General features: G+C 39.6%; 2 protein-coding genes across 2 annotated transcripts in view; both read right to left on the reverse strand.

Annotated features, from left to right (window-relative positions):
* The window catches only part of LOC126271190 (peroxidase-like), an 83,344-nt gene extending 82,512 nt beyond the window's left edge, over positions 1–832 (reverse strand). The window contains exon 1 of the mRNA XM_049974131.1: positions 657–832. Coding sequence (XP_049830088.1) covers positions 657–729 — 73 coding nt within the window. The 5' untranslated portion in view covers positions 730–832. The remainder of the gene's footprint in view (positions 1–656) is intronic.
* On the reverse strand, positions 743–20,567 carry LOC126275275 (peroxidase-like). Its single transcript, XM_049977186.1, has 4 exons — positions 20,357–20,567; positions 10,778–10,951; positions 6,522–6,715; positions 743–855 (listed from the first exon to the last, which is right to left on the reverse strand). Exons 1-4 carry the CDS (start codon positions 20,565–20,567, stop codon positions 838–840), a joined length of 597 nt encoding a protein of 198 aa, XP_049833143.1. The 3' UTR covers positions 743–837.
* Positions 20,568–20,791: the final 224 nt, after the last annotated feature.

A 20,791-nucleotide genomic window follows, 5' to 3' on the forward strand; every position in this document is an offset into this window, starting at 1 on the left:
ATGTATGTGCTCCAGTTGTACACCTTTGAGCAAGGACTGTATGTACTATTTCAGGTATATCGTGATGAAATGACCTAACAAGTGCCTAATAAGATGATAACAGTGGGACACACATTTATATGAAGTTTTGCATATGTAATGAGGAACCTTTGTGAAGAATGTGATGAGGACTATAGAGAAATCTGTCATTAAAAGACTGAAAATTGACTTAACTGTTTAATAGGAAGTTGCACTTGTGACTGCTACTTTTGTAAATTTAACTATGTACAAAATCATTTGTTTTAAGTCTATTACTTACTTAATGTGTTTGCAAGCAGTAATAGTTCATGTGAATTTTATTGCAATATCTCTATATAATTTTGGTTTATCAAGTACTTTCCTGTTCTGACACACGATCTGCTCCACTCTCTGCATAATTCTTATGCCCACTTACTGTACTGATCGATACCAAGGCAACAGGCAAATTTGACACCACAGTCATGGTTCTACTTACACATTATGTGTATTTAATGATTTGTGTATTCATATGGCTACCTCTGTAAACTAATTAATGAATTATATGATGCAAATCAGTAGCTCAAAGAACATTCATGTAATTTATATTTCAAACTGCACATATCGTTATGAGTCTAGTATTTGCTAATCACTTCACTTACCACTCTTGAAGCAGACAGTGTCTGAAGGACGTTGAGAAGCACATGGTAGAGGAGTGTCAGGTGTCAGGGGCATAAATTGTCCTTCATGGAAAACAGATACTGCAAGGCGACCATCCTCATTTTTACGAAGTCCACTGTTAGCCAAATCATTGTTACCATAGAGCACAGAAAGATCTAAGTGTCATGTGGCACCATTCATCTGTTAAGAGAGTTTTTGAAAGATAATCCAAGGAATCAGTAAATGGCAACTATCACATTCAGGTTAAAATAAAAAAGTGATGCACTACAAAGGAATTATACAAATAGGGTGGGAATCAGTAGATGTGATGTTCATTTGCAGACAAACAAATAACTATAATTTCAGAAAAAAATTGATGATTTTCACAAGAGAAAGAGCTTTGCAAATTAAGCAAGTCAGTAATATGTAGGTCCACCCCTGGCCATTATGCAGATAGTCATTCATCTTTGCACTGATTGACAGAGTTGTTGACTGTCCTCCTGAGGCATATCATGCCAAATTCTGTCCAACTGGTGCATTATATCATCTAAATCCTGAGCAGGTGGGAAGACCCTGTCCATAATGCATAATGTTGCAGCTGTTAATTCAACATGCTCAAAACTCTGTGGAGACCTCTTAATGTACTGGGAAGAGTCATTTGCTGCATTGCTTTGATCCATTCAGGTAATGGTGCCAATTGTGCAGCTGAAACTAAGTATCTCAGAAAACAAACTCCACTCTCTCCCATGAAACACTTCAGTTCATGAATGATGATTCCATAATCCTGCACCAGGCAGAAAAGCTGCCACAGGCAGTCTGAATGCTGATCTACCAAAGTAGAGAATATTAAAATGTAACCATCTAACAAAACTGAATGCCATGAAATGGTATTAAAAAATTTGAAGTGTGTGCTCATTGTATTTTTTGTTTTTTTCCCCCCTGAAGCCATGGGAATTTGAGAATATATTTTCACAGAATCTACCACACTAAATACTGTTGCACCACTAATGGCATTGTTGAACACTGTCATGTTATGAATGGGGTACCAAGCCAGAATTGTGCTCTGTAATCATCACATATCCTCCAGGATCTATCTTTCTTTGGAAACATGTGAATTGGTGATATCCATGTACTGTTAGAACTAGTTAAAATACCTGTTTTTAGCAGCTGGTTGAACTATGCCTGTGCTGTGAGCAGATTCTCTGGAGCCACGTATCATGGATGACAGGAGACAGGCTGCCCTCGAGTCATACAGACATAATCCTGTGTCAATGCTTGCACTTCCTAATGCCACTTGCAAGTTCCAGAAGTGCTGAGAAGTTGTGCAGTAAACTGAGAAACAGATTACCCATGGATAGTGGTGCAACATTGCCTACCTAACTGAATTGTAGTAACTTCTAGATTTCTTCTTGTGTGTCCCAGATCATTGCAGATACAGAATCGTAGCACTGACTCCCAACATGGAGGACGCGAAAGAGGTAGCCTCTGTACAGCAAGATGTGGGCACCTTGCACTGTATGAAATCTGACTTGGAAGGCATTTTAGGCAATGTTTCTTCTGTGCTAATTGGCACCAATTGACAGTTGACTAAATCTACCATGAGGTGATAATACTACAGAAAATCTGCACCTGTGATAGAACCTGGCACATCTGCAACGATGAAACTCCACAATAATTTTGGTTCAGTTATAATTCCAGTTGTCGCTCACTATATGTCAAAATTCTCAAATTGTTGACTGTGTCAATAAATATTATGATGTTGCTCTCATTGTGCCTGTAGCTTTATTGGATAGACATTGACTTCTGATCCTTTCTCCGCCAGAAATTTCTTCCCCCAAGCATAGTTATGCGCAAACAATCATTGGAAACCAATGTTGCATTTTATACACTACTGGCCATTAAAATTGCTACACCAAGAAGAAAAGCATATGATAAACAGGTATTCATTGGACGAATATATTCTACTAGAACTGGCATGAGATAAAATTTTCACTCTATTTGGGTGCACAGATCCTCAGAAATCAGTACCCAGAACAACCACCTCTGGCCGTAATAATGGCTTTGATACGCCTGGACATTGAGTCAAACAGAGCTTGGATGTGTGTACAGGTACAGCTGCCCATGCAGCTTCAACACGATACCACAGTTCATCAAGAGTAGTGACTAATGTGTTTTGACGAGTCAGTTGCTGGGCCACCATTGACCAGAAGTTTTCAATTGGTGAGAGATCTGGAGAATGTGCTGGCCAGGGCAGCAGTCGAACATTTTCTGTATCCAGAAAGGCCTGACCAGGGCCTGCCACATGCGGTCATACATTATCCTGCTGAAATGTAGGGATTCGCAGGGATCGAATGAAGGGTAGAGCCACGGGTTGTAAGACATCTGAAATGTAACGTCCACTGTTCAAAGTGCCGTCAATGTGAACAACAGGTGACGGAGATGTGTAACCAATGGCACCCCATACCATCACACTGGTTGATACGCCAGTATGGCAATGACAAATACACGCTTCCAATGTGCGTTGACCGCGATGTCGCCAAACACGGATGCGACCATCATGATGCTGTAAACAGAATCTGGATTCATCTGAAAAAATGACGTTTTGCCATTTGTTCGTCGTTGAGCACACCATCACAGGCACTTCTGTCTGTGATGCAGCGTCAAAGGTAACCACAGCCACGGCCTCCGAGCTGATAGTCCATGGTGCTCCAAACGTTGCCGAACTGTTCGTGCAAATGGTTGTTGTCTTGTAAACGTCCCCATCTGTTGACTCAGGGATCAAGACGTGGCTGCATGATCTGTTACAGCCATGCGGATAAGATGCCTGTCATTTCAACTGCTAGAGATATGAGGCTGTTGGGATCCAGCACGGTGTTCCGTATTACCCTCCTGAACCCACCGATTCCATATTCTGCTAACAGTCATTGGATCTCAACCAACGCGAGCAGTAATGTCATGATACGATAAACCGCAATCGCGATAGGCTAAAATCCAACGTTTATGAAAGTCGGAAACGTGATGGTATGCATTTCTCCTCTTTACATGAGGCATCACAACAACGTTTCACCAGGGAATGCCGGTCAACTGCTATTTGTGTATGAGAAATCTGTTGGCAACTTTCCTCATGTCAGCATGTTGTAGGTGTCGCCACCAGTGCCAACCTTGTGTGAATGCTCTGAAAAACTAATCATTTGCATATCACAGCATCTTCTTCCTGTCGGTTAAATTTTGTGTCTGTAGCATGTCATCGGCATGGTGTAGCAATTTTAATGGCCAGTAGTGTATTTACACATATTTTGTGCTGCACTGGACACTTTTGTGGTTGTTGATGAGCCTGTCTTTGCAATTTTGGTAACTGCAGAGTTGAGTGCATTGGCGATCAAGGTTCCTAAAACATTTGTGATACCAGCACCATTGTCCCATCAATAATTATGATTCAGTATTGTTGCACTTCTTCCCACTGTCAAGACATATCTCTTGCTGATGGGTAGCTACTTGCATTCTGTCCACATGCTTTGTAAGTATGAATCATTCATGTTTGTTACACAGTTCATACTACTCTCATTTATTTCCATGTTTGCTTCAGGCTCTTTCCTTTGCCTAACATTGATGACTGCGCACAGAGAGGCATGCCCTGAACTGTTTGGAACGATGTCTGTCATCTTAGCTAAGTCCTAGAAAGGTATATTTGTCTGTGCCATGGATGTTGGCTGAAAATTTTCACAATCATAGCACCTATAAGTATTGTTTAAGTAGAAAATCTGGCACCATCAGAGTACAAAGGGTTCAAGTATTTGTGATGGACTCTTCTCCCCCATACCATCTTCTGCAAATATTTTTTGTAAATGTAGCACCAGAGATATGATATACTGCTAAATGAGTGCCTCCTTGAGCATAATGTAGTTCTGATGTCCCAAGGCATCCTCTATCGATTCTATAACTTCCAAACTCAAGTTTCCAACCACTGTACTGAATTTATCACCATTTTCAAACATTTCACATTGTTGAAAACAACCAAAGTTGCGAGATCTTTATCCAGAAGACAGAAGCTCAATGTTCCCACTTCAGGTATTTACATTCCTCTCCTGAATATTATCTCTACCATTTCTGTTGGTAGCAAATTAACTGTTGAGGATCCCAGGTTCACTGAAAAACTTTGTGTCATCTTAACCCTCCCACTGATATTTGTTTTGGCAAATCCATTGCTTCCAACAATATATGTTTCTCTGTTTCTTTCTTCTGGGGTCACAACTTTGGGAACTCAACATATATGTATTTGTTGCAGAAGAATGCAAAGGGTTACTTCAAATAACTACTTATTTCTACCTCACAAACACACACTACAAAGAACAAATGTAAGAGAGTGAACATGAGTTATTATGCCAACAGTACCAAAGATAATCCTTTTAACTCAAAAGAGAACTTTATGAACGTGTTGTGGTGCACCGTCTGATTGTGTCACCACAAGATCCTACTTTAAGTTCTCAGCCTACTTATTATCCCTCATAATGATATAATGGAAAAGTGGGCCCATAAGGCCTTACACATTTCACTTTCTAAGCATCATCTATCTATAATAGTTTCTCCCAAGTCTACCGAAGAAGTTCATTTCTTGATATTAAAACTATTTCTTTGTGCTACAGTGATCTAATATCACTTTCCAATATTTTGGTGTTCTTAAATTCACTGTTTGAACACAATTTCATTTAAGAGTAGGAATTTGGTCTTATATGCTACTTATCTTTTCCTGTTTAATTGGATAGATAAAAAATCTACTTACCAGGCAGCAGCAGAACGCACACAAAAAAGACTATTGTGATTTGCATGCTTTTGGAAGCAGTGGCTCCTCCTTCAGGCAGAAGGGCTGAAGAGGAAGGAAGAACGGTGAAGGAAGAGGACTGGAGGGGTCTAGGAAAAGGGAAAGTCACCCAGAAATGTGGGTCAGGGCAGAATTACCACACAGGATGAGAAGGAAAGACTGATTTTTGGGGATTGCACCAGTCTTTCCTTCTCATCCTGTATGGTAAGTCTCCACTGACCCGCAGTTTTGGGTGTCTTTCCCAAAATCTACCCCTTTTCATTGATCTCTCCAGTCCTTTCCCTTCACCCTTCTTTTTCCACTTGAACACTTCAGTCTGAAGGAGCCACTGACCCCAAAAGCTTGCCAATCACAACAGTCTTTTTTATGTGTGTGTTCTGCTATAGCTTGGCGAGCAGATTTTTTTATCTATCCAATTATATAATTTCATCAACAATTGATTGTTTTTCGTTGTTATCTTTTCCTGTGTAATTTATGTTTAGCCTTCTGTTACCACTATGGCAAATCATTTCCATGGGCTTTGCATCAAATTTTAAGCTTATGTACTCCTTAGAACAATCAAAATTTCACCAGATGTTTTGATAAAAGTTACTATTTGTACTGTTCTTTCTGCACTTAATTTGCTGTAAATATGCACCAATAATTTAAAGGCTGATATTTATAGTGATGAAAATGTTCAGTTTGCATATCTGTTTGTAAAACTAAGGTGCCATCCAAAAATTTGACTTGTTAATACAGTACATTCATGTAGGCTCATTTGGTTGCTTTGGACTTAATATTATGTACCTTGTCTTACAATAAATGGTGAAGTTTTCAAAGATCTTGAGAGATTCCTGGGAAGGACTAGTTATATTTACAGAACCTAATTATTAATGCTTCAAAAGTGGTGCCATCTTGCCCTGTACTTCACACATTGTGACATAGTGTCAGTGGCTTACTATATGAAAGTTTCAATATTAAAATATTTTTGCCACTAATTTGCTTTTCTAACTTACGTTACTTTAAATAACATCTAGATTTTTGGGGCAAATACTGATGTAAGAATTACCGGGATTGCTGGCTGAAGCACACAGTCATCAGGGACAACTGTCATTGCACGCACAAACTCCATACAGCACACACCATATTTGCTATAGACAGGATCATGAGGAGACACAGGAATTGGATAACATGCATCAGAAAGTTTTGATGCTGGCAGAACTGCTGAGCCATCACTCTCACAACATTGGAAAGGTCCAGAAGCTGGAATAACAAATGAAATGATCAGCAATTTGGGCACAATGTTCCCATCTTAAATACATTAGGATCAGAGAACCACAATATTGAATTTGTGTCTTGAGGAAAAACAAATAATAAGAAAAATAAAACTTACAAATAATACTTAAATTTCAACAGAAATTGTTGATGATGATGTTTTTTTTGCAAGGAGTGCAAACATTACTTATGAAATACAAAGGAATAATAAAATTCATCATATCTCGCATTTAAAAACAAGCTTTGTTTCCTTCCTGTTTCACTTGCATATAGAGCGAGGGAAAAACAACTACCTATATACCTCCATATGAGCCCTAATTTCTTGTATCTTATCTTTGTGATCCTTACACAAAATGTATGTTGGCAGCAGTAGGATCATTCAGCAGTCATCTTCAAATGCTGGTTCTCTAATTTTTCTCAGTAGTGTTCTTTGAAAAGAACATATTCTTCCCTCCAGAGCTTCGCATTTGAGTTCCCAAAGCATTTCCATAACACTTGCGTGATGTTCGAACCTACTCGTAACAAATCTGGCAACCCACCTCTGAATTGCTTTGATCTCTTCCTTTAATTCAAACTGGTGCTGATCCCAAACACTTGAGCAGTACTCAAAAATAAGTCACATTAGCATTCTATATGTGGTCTCCTTTGCAGATGAACCACACTTTCCCAAAATTCTCTCAGTAAACTAAAGTCGACCATTCACTTTCTCTACCACACTCCTCACATGCTCATTCCATTTCATATCGCTAGGCACATTATGCCCAGATATTTAAATGACACGACTATGTCAAGCAGGACACTATCAGATGTGAGACTCTGTTGGGATGGTGATAAAGCTTCCTTATCCTGTTCAGTGAAGGGATCAGATTTCCACACAGATTGCTGCTATGCTTTGAACATTCTCAGGCTGAGTCTCAAGGATTGATAAACTGAAAGCCACTGTCTTTATTTATTGGTTCAGTGTGTAGTCAAAACTCTGCGGCCTCTTTTAGAATTCAACCTCAGAAGGTAAAGGACTGTTATGACAATGTGGTGCCACTGTAATTCACAACATGTCTGTGGGAGATGCAGTGCTCTGCCACAGCAGACTTGGTTGGCTGTTAGTTGTCTGTGTGACTTTTATGCTCAGATCATCTCTCCTGCACTGTCTGGACAGTATTGCCTACATAAATTTTCCTGCTGGTAAGGGATATAGACTCATAGTTTCCAGAATCCTAGGTTATTCTTGACTAATGCCAACAAGACTTTCACCTTGGGTTCCAATTCTGGGCAGAGACCTGGCACAGTGTTGTGGGAAGATGTCATTGTGGCTTGATCTAGTGTCCCATGTATGAGCTATTAGAGGACAATGCCTCCAGGAGAACTGAAGATGATCCTACCAACAGAGTGAAGAGGAAGACTACTGAGCTTGTCCAACAAATTTTCTGAGAAAAGCAGATGGTGAAGAGATTACATCCATGAGTGGGTGCACCACCTACACTTTACAGACTACCTAAAGTCCACAAAGAAGAAATGGTTATCTGCTCAATTATTAGCAATTTGGTGCACCTATATTTGAATTAGCAAAACACCTGACAGTGATGCTCACTCCCTTTGCAGATGAAGGTCAGCAAGGAAATTCAATGTATTTCACCAGCAGCTTTAGAGCTTCTGACTGGACCATGAAGATGTTGTGGTGAGTTGAAATGTGGTATCCCTATTTACAAGCATAACTACAAAAAGTCCCTAAGCCTCATAGGAGAAAAGTTTGGGCCAGCACTAATTCATGCTTATATCTAGCTACTTTCTATTCAACTGACATTACTAGGGACATAGTCATTGAGTAGTGATGGGCAGCCTGCTATCACCAGTTGTTGCCAATGTGTTTATGGAGGCATTTGAAAGAAGCCTTGGAGCTGGTAGTCTACAAGCTCTCATGGTTTTTTTATATTTAGATGGTACATTTCTAATCTGACCACAAAGACAATATCTACAAGACTTCCTGCAACAGCTGAACCTGCTGCACTACAACATTAGATTGGTGATGAATACAAAAGAAAATAATCACCTTCCATTTCTGAATATGCTCCTCAAGTGAAGACCAGATGGCACACTAGGACACAAGGAGATAACATCCACTGTAAATTGACACTTACTGGTTTCATTTGCATGCCTCCAGCTGTCCTGCCACCTCACAATGAGCAGGTGACCTAAATTTGCTGGAGCACAGGCTATGTAAAATCACAGATCACGATAGTCTAGCACCCAAGTTGCTCCCATATGAATTGCTACAGCAACCAACAGTGCCTTAAGACCAAAGAAGCCAAGATCACAGCCTGCAGTGGACAAAGAGAAACCTGATGTGATGGTCCTAATCCCATATATCAGGAGCACACCAGCAAAAATCAGAGAATACTCTTCAAACATAACATCAAGTACATTTTCTGCCCACCAAAGAAGTAGTCTTGTTGGGATCACTCCAGGATGACCTATGACTATGGAAACTGGGAGTCTACACATCCCTTGCCAGTGTAGGAGAATGTATGTAAGCAAGACTATTCAGATTGTACAGGAGAAATGCATTGCACTTAAAATACCATGCAGACAGTGAACTGCCTACAAAGTCAACTGGGGCAGAGCAGTGCATCTCCCACACACAACTCATACATTATGATGGCACCAAGTTGTTGCAGCAGTCCAACACCTTTAGGGAAAATATTCTGAAAGAGACTGTAGACGTCCAACTATAACACAAACTAATAAATAAGGACAGCAGCTTTCAATTAAGCAAAGCCTAAGCATGCTTAATGCACAACATGAATCTATGTGGAAAACTGTTCCCATCAAATTGAAGAGGAGGAGGACAATTCATCGCCACACTGGCAGAAATCCACATCAAGAACCAGCTACAGAGCGTCTGAGCCTTGTTTAGGGTAACCATATTTTGGAATGAAAAAAGAGAATATTTTCCATATTTTAGAATGAAAAAACAGGGTACTTTCCATTTCTTAAATTAACTACATTAGAGACAAAAATAAAAACATTACACACTTCTCACACAACTGCAACACTTTAGAACTCATTTTTTTCATTTGACTGAATCTTTTTTAAAAGTTCTATTCTCGGCACAAATATAAGTTCTTGCAATCCAAATTTCTAAAATTAAATTTCATCTATGTAATCCCTTTTACATAGCCAATAGTGAATCTGTTTCTCTCCTTTGTCCACTGTGCCTGTGTTAATGGTATCACACTTTCCATGCCACTGTGCGAGATCTTTGTTCAGGGCCAGCCAACTGATGGCTGCAGGTGGCGGGGGAAAGGCGGGTGGCTATAAAGGCAGCAAACTGGAGAAGACAATCAATCATCAGGATTGTCTGAAGATGGCAAGAAATCGGCTTGTCAAAATATCATGCATTCTTAACATCACGCAATTGAGTAACTGAGGAGTATTCCAAATTTTCCTACACCAGGAAAACCTAAAATCACACAATATTCTGAATGACACACATTCTGGGATGCTCATATACTCTGACTTCTCAATCTTACTTGCAAATATACAACTGTGTCTAATAAACTTACTGGCAATGGTCTTCATGTATAGTTTGGAATATAATACAACCAATCAGAAGCACCAAACATTGATCCGTATTATATAAATAAAAGTGTCTTGTCTAATTATTTATATTCTCCTGACTTACATGGAGCAGATAATGTGAGAAAACATATCCCATCCAGCATATGCCGAGAAAAATACAACTGATTATAGTGTGTTAATGTTTATGCATTATCTTTGTCTGTTAATTATTTGTTACATACCTGATATGTTAATTAATTGATAAGTGATGGTACATTAGAACTCAGAAAGTGCATTTCTTTAGTTTAGTCCACAACATATTAACCTGTTCATTGCTGTCTTTCTTTATGTCCATGTTGACTGTTTTCCTTTAATTGATAGAAAGGTACCATAATTTAATCTCAGTTTAACATTACTTTTTCATATCAACGGCACTGCATCATTCATTACTCATAAATTTCTGACTTAGTGTGACTTACAGACTATATTTCTTACTTGTTTGTTTTGTGGGGGAAAGACCCAAATCATGTGCGACAAACTGTCCCCACTGCATGAAGAATTGATTAAAATCATCAGAAGAAATTCGTTTTTCTCCAAAAACATTCAGTTGAACTTCCCTGGCACTAGGCAGAGGATGTCCAGTCACTGATTGTCGAATTTCATAGACTCCTGAAAATGTATTCATAGTGAGCATTAATTATGGCAAAGATGTCATTATGTCTTTTGATTTTATTTGAAATAAGCATTATCCAATACACTTTCTTCTTCCCTTGTCAAAATCTCATCCAATGATTACAAATGTTATGTAAGAGATGATTATTAAATGGCAGTATGTCACTAATTCCAAAATCTTATACATCAAATATGCTGTCCAGAAAATTATGTAATTATTTCAAATGTGAATTTTGTGTTATCAGCTACAACGGATAAAGATGTTTTATTAACTGACATATGAAAATTTGCCCTGGACCATGACTCAAATCTGGATTTCCCATTTATTGTGAGCAGTCATCTTAACCACTTCCGCTATCCATGCCAGTTCCTCAGCCTGATCCCAACCTTCACTTCACTGTCCACTTTCTTCATATTGTAGCTTAACATATGCCTCCCTTTAAACTCACAACATTACTTGATTCCCACTCAAAAAACACACACATTGTAGCCAATGTCATGAAACTCACATGAATAATTTGGAATAATATTTCATACAAGTGCTCATCATCAAATCATATGTATAATATCTTAAGCTGAGACAGGACATACAACTACAAAAATGGTCTCGATTCCTTGTGGTAGTGTTGTCCTCCCTCAACAGGTATCAAGTAATGTTGAGACTTAAAGGGAGATGTACATATGACTACAATATAAGGAAGTGGACACTAACATATGGAGGTTTAGATCAGGCTGGGGAGTGTGCATAGATAGCAAAAATGGTTAAAGCAACCACTCGCAATAAGCAGGAAACTCAAGTTCAAGGCATATGGGTAATATATGTGTCGCAGATGGGTAATATATCTATACCCATATTAGTTGATGTCACAAAATGCACATTCAGTGAATACTTTGAAATGATATTTTATACAGCTGCTGATCAACAAATCATACAAAAAATTTTCCTTATTTACTTCGTTTTAGATAGGCATCCATTAAGAGTTTAGAACACTATTTGTGACTGCTTGCATAAATAATCTGAGACAGTATATCAGTTACTTGCTGGTAATATAATCAAATTCACTTTAGCTTTACAAGAAGAGTAACAGATAAATCAAAGAAGACTTACATTCTCTCATGATTGAAGAGAGAGGGAAAAAACAAAGTGGACAGAGCATATCAACCTTGGAAAAATTGTAGTCATGAGTGCAGATCCCCAATATATAGCATACATCTTTAATTAATCCTATGTAGTTATAAAAACTAAATTAAGTATTGAAAATTAAACAGATGATGTGAACAAAAGGCATGAAACTATAGTGTACACTGGAACAACAGAATCAATAGACTGCAAATTTTTTGGGGCATGTAACAGCTAAGGAGAAATGAAATAAAAAAGGAAACACTTCACAAGTTTCTTCAACTACCATATTATTTGTGCAATTATGTGATGGCATATAAAGTGAACAACTGGTTAGTGATTAAGTAAATAACAATTGTGGAACATCAGGGAAGTGTTTCCTTTTTGGGATTATTGTCATATTAAATACTGAGAGAGAATTCAAATAATGTCAGACTTTATCACTAGATCAAACGGCTGCTAGCAAAGCAAGATGCGGATTGGTACATGCCTGGATCAGACAAACTCTGTGACATCAGTAAAACTGAACACTACATCAGTATGGATACAAGATAATACAGTATTACTGCAGATCTTGCAAAAGAAAAGGGGAAGAACTAAACATGAATTTAAAAAAATAAGTTAGTGAATACTGTGTTGAACAAATGTTTAAAGGCTGTACCATAGCAGTAGATCAGGAAACACACAAACATGTACTACTGACAGTTTGCAGTCTAACAGCAAGAAGTACAGTGTATTTAGTTTCCATAAGTGGTTGGAGAGAGTGTTAATGAGATTATGCACACATAACTAAAGACTGATTGTTTGTGAACACTTTAAACATGATTTTCTATTTAATAGTTTTGACTGAAAACACCTAAAGATCTTTACATCCACAGTAAAATTCCCATTGGGATTCATACTTCATAGTGCTATTCAAATAATGTTAGACTTCCACTGTCAACCTCTTTTTTATTGTTGTAACAGACTACCTTCAGCCAATTACACGTAAAACAGCATGGTATACGCTTACTGAAAATGTTGAAAATAAAACATGTGAGCAGATAGGTTAAGGTCACAAAAAATAGTGTACAGCAGAGACATAATGAATATCATTATAAATATAAAAAGCTGAAATTCTTTTTGCAAACCCAATACAATGTAGAAGAGCATTAAAATCTTGTGTGGGCTTGATGGGACAGCTTTTGAACTGTCACTGTAATCAGACAATGGTGTAAGGAATTTTTGCATGGCAGACTTAAACAAGCAGTATGTATCTCTGGCACCTGTCAATTAAAAAAGGTAAAAGCAGATCACCTCGAATAATAGTCATCTTTCCCTCTTTCAATAATTTTTAAAATGTTTTGAGGAAGTAGCCTACAATACAAATTCTAACTAATTTTTCACAACATAAATTATTAATTGCCTCTGATTTGCCTTCTGTGAAAGTTTCATTATAGGAAAAGCCATTAATGAATTAAAAAATAATTCCTGGCATAGCTAGATAACAAAACTATCCTGCTAATCACCATATAGTGGAGATAATGAGTCACAGATAGTCACAACAAAAAGACTGTTGGAAAGAGAGCTTTCAGAAAACAAGGACTTTGTTGAAAGTAGACAAAACACACACACACACATCCATGTCCACAGTCTCTGGCAGCTGAAGCCAGATCATGTGTATGTTGTCGATTTTCGACAAAGGCCTTGTTGGCTGAAAGCTCACTTTCTGAAAGCCTTTTTGTTGTGCCTATCTGTGATTCAGCATTTTCTTTATATGGTGAGTAGCAACTATCCTTTTACTAACATTGTTCATCCATCTTGGCTTTTCCATTGTTTGAAACTATCCTAATTGTTTACACTATGAACCCATCAGGTACTTTGATTGTTGTACATGGGAAACAAACTTTTTTAGATATCCCTCTTGCATGAATTGCATGAATCTCCGCAGCAGAAATCAGTGTGCCAAATCAATTAACTGCATACAGAAAGATCCACAGCAGAAAGCAGTGAGCTAAATCAACTAGCTGGACTACAGAAATAACGCAAAACTCAGAATGAGGAAACATACAATATGAATGGTTTTGATTGCAACAAGATGCGCAATCACCAAAAACTATATGTTTGATAATATTTTATCACAAGGGGTATTATTAGATTTACTCTGTTTTGATTACTGGACAGTTTTTGCTGTGATGCAATTTTGAAATATTTTCATAAGTAAAATTCATCAATTGTCCATAAGATATCATTTTATATTTTCCAGTGGGTGTATGTCCAACCAGAGCTAAGTTTTACATTTGATGACTACTGTTATAGGCACACTTATTACCATACCGTCTGTTGTGGCCAGTACCCATATTTATACATTTATATGTATTGGTTTTCTTAGCTCTTCAACTGTTACTCGAGTGTAAACATTCTGATAGGCTGCATGTACACACATATTTGAAACTGGTTTCACAGTCAAAACTGTGCAGTAACAGAAACAAAATAAATGAATGTTTTACTACTCTAATGACAGCCGGTGTTGCAAAATGTTATCATTCTGGTAAAATATGGAGCCTTACAAGTTTTTATTTTATTCCTGAGCTATACAATAGAAATTTCAGTCACTTTACATTAATTTCAAGTATTGCTTATGACATAAGCATAGTAACCAAGGACCCATTTGGACCATATCAGAAACAGTCAAAGATGCCTACAACTAATTGCGAGCAAACAGTTAATTCTTAATCCCTGGAAGAGTCATATCATGGAATGACATAGAAAACAACATGCTGGTACCTAATATTACAGGGTCAACAGAAGCGTCCGATTCCACCCATTGGCTTTGACCCATAACATAAGGCTGTTGTGGTGTGTGACGTCATGGAGTTTAGTTTGTGAGAGTGGCATGTTTGTAGGTGTCGTTTTGATGTGATTGCTGGTGCTCTCTGATGGTGTGTTTATGGGTTTTGTGTTAGGTGATGTTTTTGGTTTAGTTTGCATGTGTGGCATGTTTATAGGTAGCATATTGTTGCGGATGGTGGTTCTCTCTGGTGGTGTATTTATGGGTAGCGTGTTATATGGCATATGGGCTTCATTTGCATGGTAGCATTGCACTTGTGTGGTATCGGTGGTGACTGTGCTCTAAGCAGAATATTTTTCAGTGATTTAACGATTTTGGCTTTGTTATTGTAGTTTTTTTCTGTTTGTTGTGTGTGAATTTTGGTAAATTGCTTTGTTTATGTCTTTGGTAGGTATGGATATGACTGACAAGGTCAACAGTTTTCGGTTGTCGGTGATGATGGGGGACAGTGCATTGTCTCTAATAAAATTTCTTCAGCTCTTCGGCCCATTGGCTGAAGTCGTGAAGTCTTCAGTGTGTCGTGAAGAAATAAGGCTTACTAATGTTCCAGCATCTCAGACCAGGGACGGCTATATGTTAAGATGTCGTAAGGATAACTTATGGTGCTCCATTAGGTGAGGTCCCTGGTTCGAGAAGTCTAGGTTGGCCATGCGAGAAATTGTGTTAATGACGTATCATTTTTGTTATAAATCCTCTCACAGTTTCTGTGCAGATGAGGTGGGTGTGAGTGAGAGAACGGTGCTTGATTTGTATTCTTATTGTCGTGAGATGTGTTCTGAATATATTAAGTACAGGGGTAGGTTGGGTGGGCCTGGTGTTGCTGTGGAGATTGATGAGCTGCAGCTTGGGAAGAGAAAATATGGAAGGGGTAAGTCTCTCATTGGTTTATGGGTGTGGGGGGCTGTGTTATTGGGGGGAGGGGGAGGGGAGGGGTTTCAGAATGTGTATTTAGGGTTTTGGAGGGCTGGACAAAAAGGGAATTAGTGGGATTGATTGAGGATTTTATTGAACAGGTACCCACTATAGTTTCAGACGTGTTTTCTTGTTATAGGGGCTTGGGTCAGCAGGGGTACAATCATTTAGTAGTGAACCACAGTGTTGAGTTTAAGAATTATGAGACGGGTGACTGTATGAATACTATAGAGGGGTTTTGGGCAGCAGTTAAGTTAGTGGTTGGGAGGGGGAAGAGGTGCTCTTCTAACCTTCAGTCTCATCTAAAAGTGTACTGTTGGCAGAAGAGCGGCCCTGAGGGCTATTGTATTTTTAGAGTATTTTTAAGGGCAGTTAGTAGGATGTATAGGCTGAAGGTTGTGGGTCAGTTAGGTGTTGGATGGGGGATAGTGGCTGTGGCTTGGTGGGGGGGGGGGGGGAGGTTGTTAGTTGTTGGTGAAGTTTGGGGGCGGGGGGGAAGTGTGGGAGAGGGTTATTTTGTGTAGAGAAATTTTTGTTACAGTTGCTGTTGAGTTGTAGAGTGTGATTTTTTTGTTTTTGGCTTTTCATGGTTTATGGGTCTTTTATTTTTTTTGGGGGGGGGGGGGGTTTGGGTTTGTGAGTGGGGTGGGAGTTTTTTTTGTTGGTTTGTATGTTTTTGTTAGTTTACATGTGTGTATTGGTGTGTGGGAGGGGGGGGGGGGGGGCTGGGTGTAATTGAATTGTTATGTCTGTCCTAGACGGCTGTGCCAGAGATTTTTAGTGGTGAGTTGAGGTTTTTTTCTGTTTTTGTTTTGTTTGTTAAATGGTTGGTTGGGTGTTTGTGAGTTGTTTGGTTGTTTTTATTGTTGATTTGGTATTTTGCTTTGCTGTTGACTTATATGACTTAAGGGAAGTGTGTGATTGCAAGGTGTGGTTGTGGCTATGGCTGGTTTGGCATCATTAGTAGCTGTTAACCTATATATGACAAGGGAAGTGTTCGTTTTTTTTTTTTTTTTTTTTGCGTGGTGGAATTTGGGGAGGTTCTGGGGTCTTGTTATTTTAGTGTTTTTTGTTGTTTGATGTAGTGGCGTGTTTATATTTAGTTTGTCCCCACCCAAAAACCGCCAATTTCCCCCATTTGTTCCGTTAGTTTCATTATATTTTTGGAGGAATATCTGTTTGGTGGTTTTTCGATGTATTTTCGTGTTTGTTGTCATGTTTACGTGATGACGTCATAGGAGCTGTAGGGAGTTGTTGTGAATGGTCGTTTCCGTCATATTGGTGACCGTCATTGGTCAAAGCAGAGGGGTGGAATCGGACGCTTCCGTTATCACAAATTATGAACTAATGGTCACACACTGAATGAAACACTATCTGTAAAACTAATTGGTGTCTAACTAGATAATGACCTAAAACACAGTCAGGACACTGATAAATTAATTGTAGAACACAGTTTGGCGTTTTTTGTATTAAGAAGTATCTCTCAAATTGTCAATATACATATAAGGAACAGTCAAATAAAAATGAGACAGATCGAAAAAAGTAATCACCACAACTGTTAATACATTTATGTCACGGTGAGACAAGATGGTCAATGCCTTCATAGAAAAATATTTACAGTCCTATAGAACCATGATTGTAGCCAGGCTAGCATACTGGGAGGCGTCATCCCAAGAAGTCATGGCTGGAAACAAATGCAGAAACAAATGACGACTGTGTTCTGGGTCAGAAAGGGATACTGCTGGTGTATTGGCTCTCTTCCAATACAGTCCTCACCGGTGAATGGCACTGCAGTTCACTGCACCAACTCCACCACAGAAATTTGTGCCGTGGAGTTCTGCTCTGACACGGCAATCCATGGCCACAAGCCAGTCGCCAGACCATTGCTATCATCTATGAACTAGAGTTTACTTCACTATCACAGCCTCCATATTCAATGAATCTGACTCCTCGCAACTACTACCTATTCAAAGCAACTGAAGAGGTCCTGCAAGCTAAGAAGTTCACCGTGAATGACAAACTTCATGCACCAACGGTGGTGGTAGGATACCTTCCAACAATGGTTTGCTACAAAAATACTACAGCTGTCAGAATAATTCCAAGAATGCAGAGACATTGGCAGGAAATTCTTGTAATATAATCTGAATTCGAGCACAAAAAATTGTAGTGCCAATCATTTCTGAATGCCCTATGTGTAGGCGTAGGCCTTTATTCACAACCATATTGGTGGCATTATGTCCCAGCCAGGGCCGGCGCAAGCCCTGTTTCGCCGCGTACGAGCTGCTAAATTGCCGCTCTCTCTGCCTCCCCCCCCCCCCCCCCCCCCCCCCCGTCCGCCGTTTTTTTTTTTTTTTTACAAAATGTTTGTGGAATTTTATTTAAACAAATCTGTAGGAAATGTCAGCAATCAATCGCAATTTTTCTTACGAAACGCAATGACAGCGCTTCTGACCAATCTTGACTCCCTCGGCCAACTACCGGAACGAATTCTGTGGTGTTCGGTTTAGAGAACGCAACAATACCTATTGCCTGGAAAGGCGAAGTGGTAACGCGGCAGCGCCAGGAACTAGGTCACGTGACGAGGTACAGCGAGGCTACGGTTAAACTAGGGCCCCAAACGAAGAAGCAAGAAGCTCACAATAAGTATGTGACCGATGATATGGATAAATGTATTATCAGGCAGCAATTTCTATGGCATTACGAACTATAGAAAAAAATACGAACTTTGCGAAAGCTGCACAACTTTTGTCAGACAGAAATGAGCTTCAAAGCTTACAAAGAAACCTTTAGAAGCAATGTTCTGTCTACGGATTTTCGTTTTAGAAGGTGTCAAAATTAACGTTTTGTTTTGTGCGGACGAGAGGATATTGTTGCTAAAAGACCATATTTTCTCAGGTTCTCATCAGAATCAAAGTGACCAGTAGTTCACTAAGATGAAACATTGATTCACACGCATCATATGGTAAATAAATGTTGGCAAAGTGATAGTGTGCGAGTAGTTTTGCAAACAAAAGTGCCGAGCAGAGTTTAATTGTTGTCCATGTAGGCGGAGACAGGTGTTTTATGGCTCAAAAACCAACACGTCCGGGAGGACGACGGTTCAATCCCGCGTCCGGCCATCCTGATTTAGGTTTTCCGTAATTTCCCTAAAATCACTCCAGGCAAATGCTGGGATGGATCCTCTGAAAGGGCACGGCCGACTTCCTTCCCCATCCTTCCCTAATACGATGACCGATGACCTCGCTGTCTGGTCACCTTCCCCAAACAACCCAACCCAACCAAAACGTCCGACTATCACTCAGAAACGGATAGCAAAAATTTTCAAAAATATGTTGAAACCCAACTGATGCCAGGCTTATTAGCAATGTTTTTGTCCCTTGTAATTACTCGCAGCGTATTTACCCATTCGGAATACTTCTAGCCATTGTAGGTGTTGGATATGTTTTGACTGTAGTAATGTTCAACCATTTTTGTCCATAATGCGGGAAGAATCAAACACTCGGAAACTGCCAATGAAGGACTTTGCAAAATTGCTTCAGGCTTAACATGTAACCGCAGTATCGAATATTACATTCGAATATCCAAATTAGATTTCGTTCAAAAAATGGTTCAAATGGCTCTGAGCACTATGGTACTTAACTTCTGAGGTCATCAGTCCCCTAGAACATAGACCTACTTAAACCTAACTAACCTAAGGACATTACACACATCCATGCCCGAGGTAGGATTCGAACCTACGACCGTAGCGGTCACGCGGTTCCAGACTGCAGTGCCTAGAACCGCTGGGCCACTTCGGCCGGCTTTAGATTTCGTCTTCTGCAAAAGTAGTTGTGAGTAAACACTGCCAGTAACAGGCTGGCAGCGCTCCAGTCGTAAGAATACGACAGACTGCTTCCCCCTCTCTGTTCGTCCGGCGCAACTACGGCTGTGCTGCCACAGTGGCGAGGAAGAAGTAAGTCCTCCTCCCTCCCCGTGTTCAACAGGGACGGCCGGCCGGTAGTCTAGGAGCCATGCCACTGTTCCGGAAGCCGCTCTCTCCGAGGTTTGGTTTCGAATCCCTTCTTGGGCATGAGTGTTGAGTTTATCAAAAATAAGGGGGGCGGGGTGGCAGATTTGCCGCCCTCGGAAAGTGCCGCCCCGTACGGCCGCAGCACGTTTCGCACGTGCCTTGCGTCGGCCCTGGTCCCAGCATTGGCCAACACGAATTTTCTTGAAATCATCGTATTGTCTGAATTTTTCACTTTTCTTTTTGTTTCAGGAATTAAATACAGCTGGTTGCTTAGTACAAATTTATTATATTAACACCACATTGCCAATTCGTCAGTCAGTGCCCCCTTTCCCGGCGTGTTGGGATTTGTCTAGGAAGATGAAGAGATAGCATCTCGCCCTACTCTCGTGAGTAGGAAATTAAAAATAAATAAAATTATTAATAATACAAGTTAGCAGAATTTCGCTACATGTCTCTTTTTGCTAGAGAAAAATAATCATCAGGCACAGACAATTACTTGAGGGAACGTTGTTTCAGGAGAGAGGTACAAACCGTCATGGTAGTGGGCAGGAAGAAGACGCAAGAATCCGGAGCTAGAACGTCCACAGCCAGGCCGGTGGACGTTGTTGCACGTTCCATCGTGCGTCCGATAGACGTTGGTGATGCGGGGGCACTTGAAGGAAGGCCGTCTGCATACGTCATTGTCCTTAAGTGGCAGCCTCTTAATGTCATCTTCCTTGCTGCAAACAAATGTTGTACGCATTACTAAACCGTTGCACGGAAAGCGCGCCTATTAATGATATTTCAACCATATATAATGTGAGTCTATTGTACCACACATCATCATCATCATCATCATCATCGTTTAAGACTGATTATGCCTTTCAGCGTTCAGTCTGGAGCATAGCCCCCTTATAAAATTCCTCCACGATCCCCTATTCAGTGCTAACATTGGTGCCTCTTCTGATGTTAAACCTATTACTTCAA

Source organism: Schistocerca gregaria, chromosome 1 (genome assembly GCF_023897955.1).
Source record: "Schistocerca gregaria isolate iqSchGreg1 chromosome 1, iqSchGreg1.2, whole genome shotgun sequence".
Taxonomy (NCBI): Eukaryota; Metazoa; Arthropoda; class Insecta; order Orthoptera; family Acrididae; genus Schistocerca; species Schistocerca gregaria.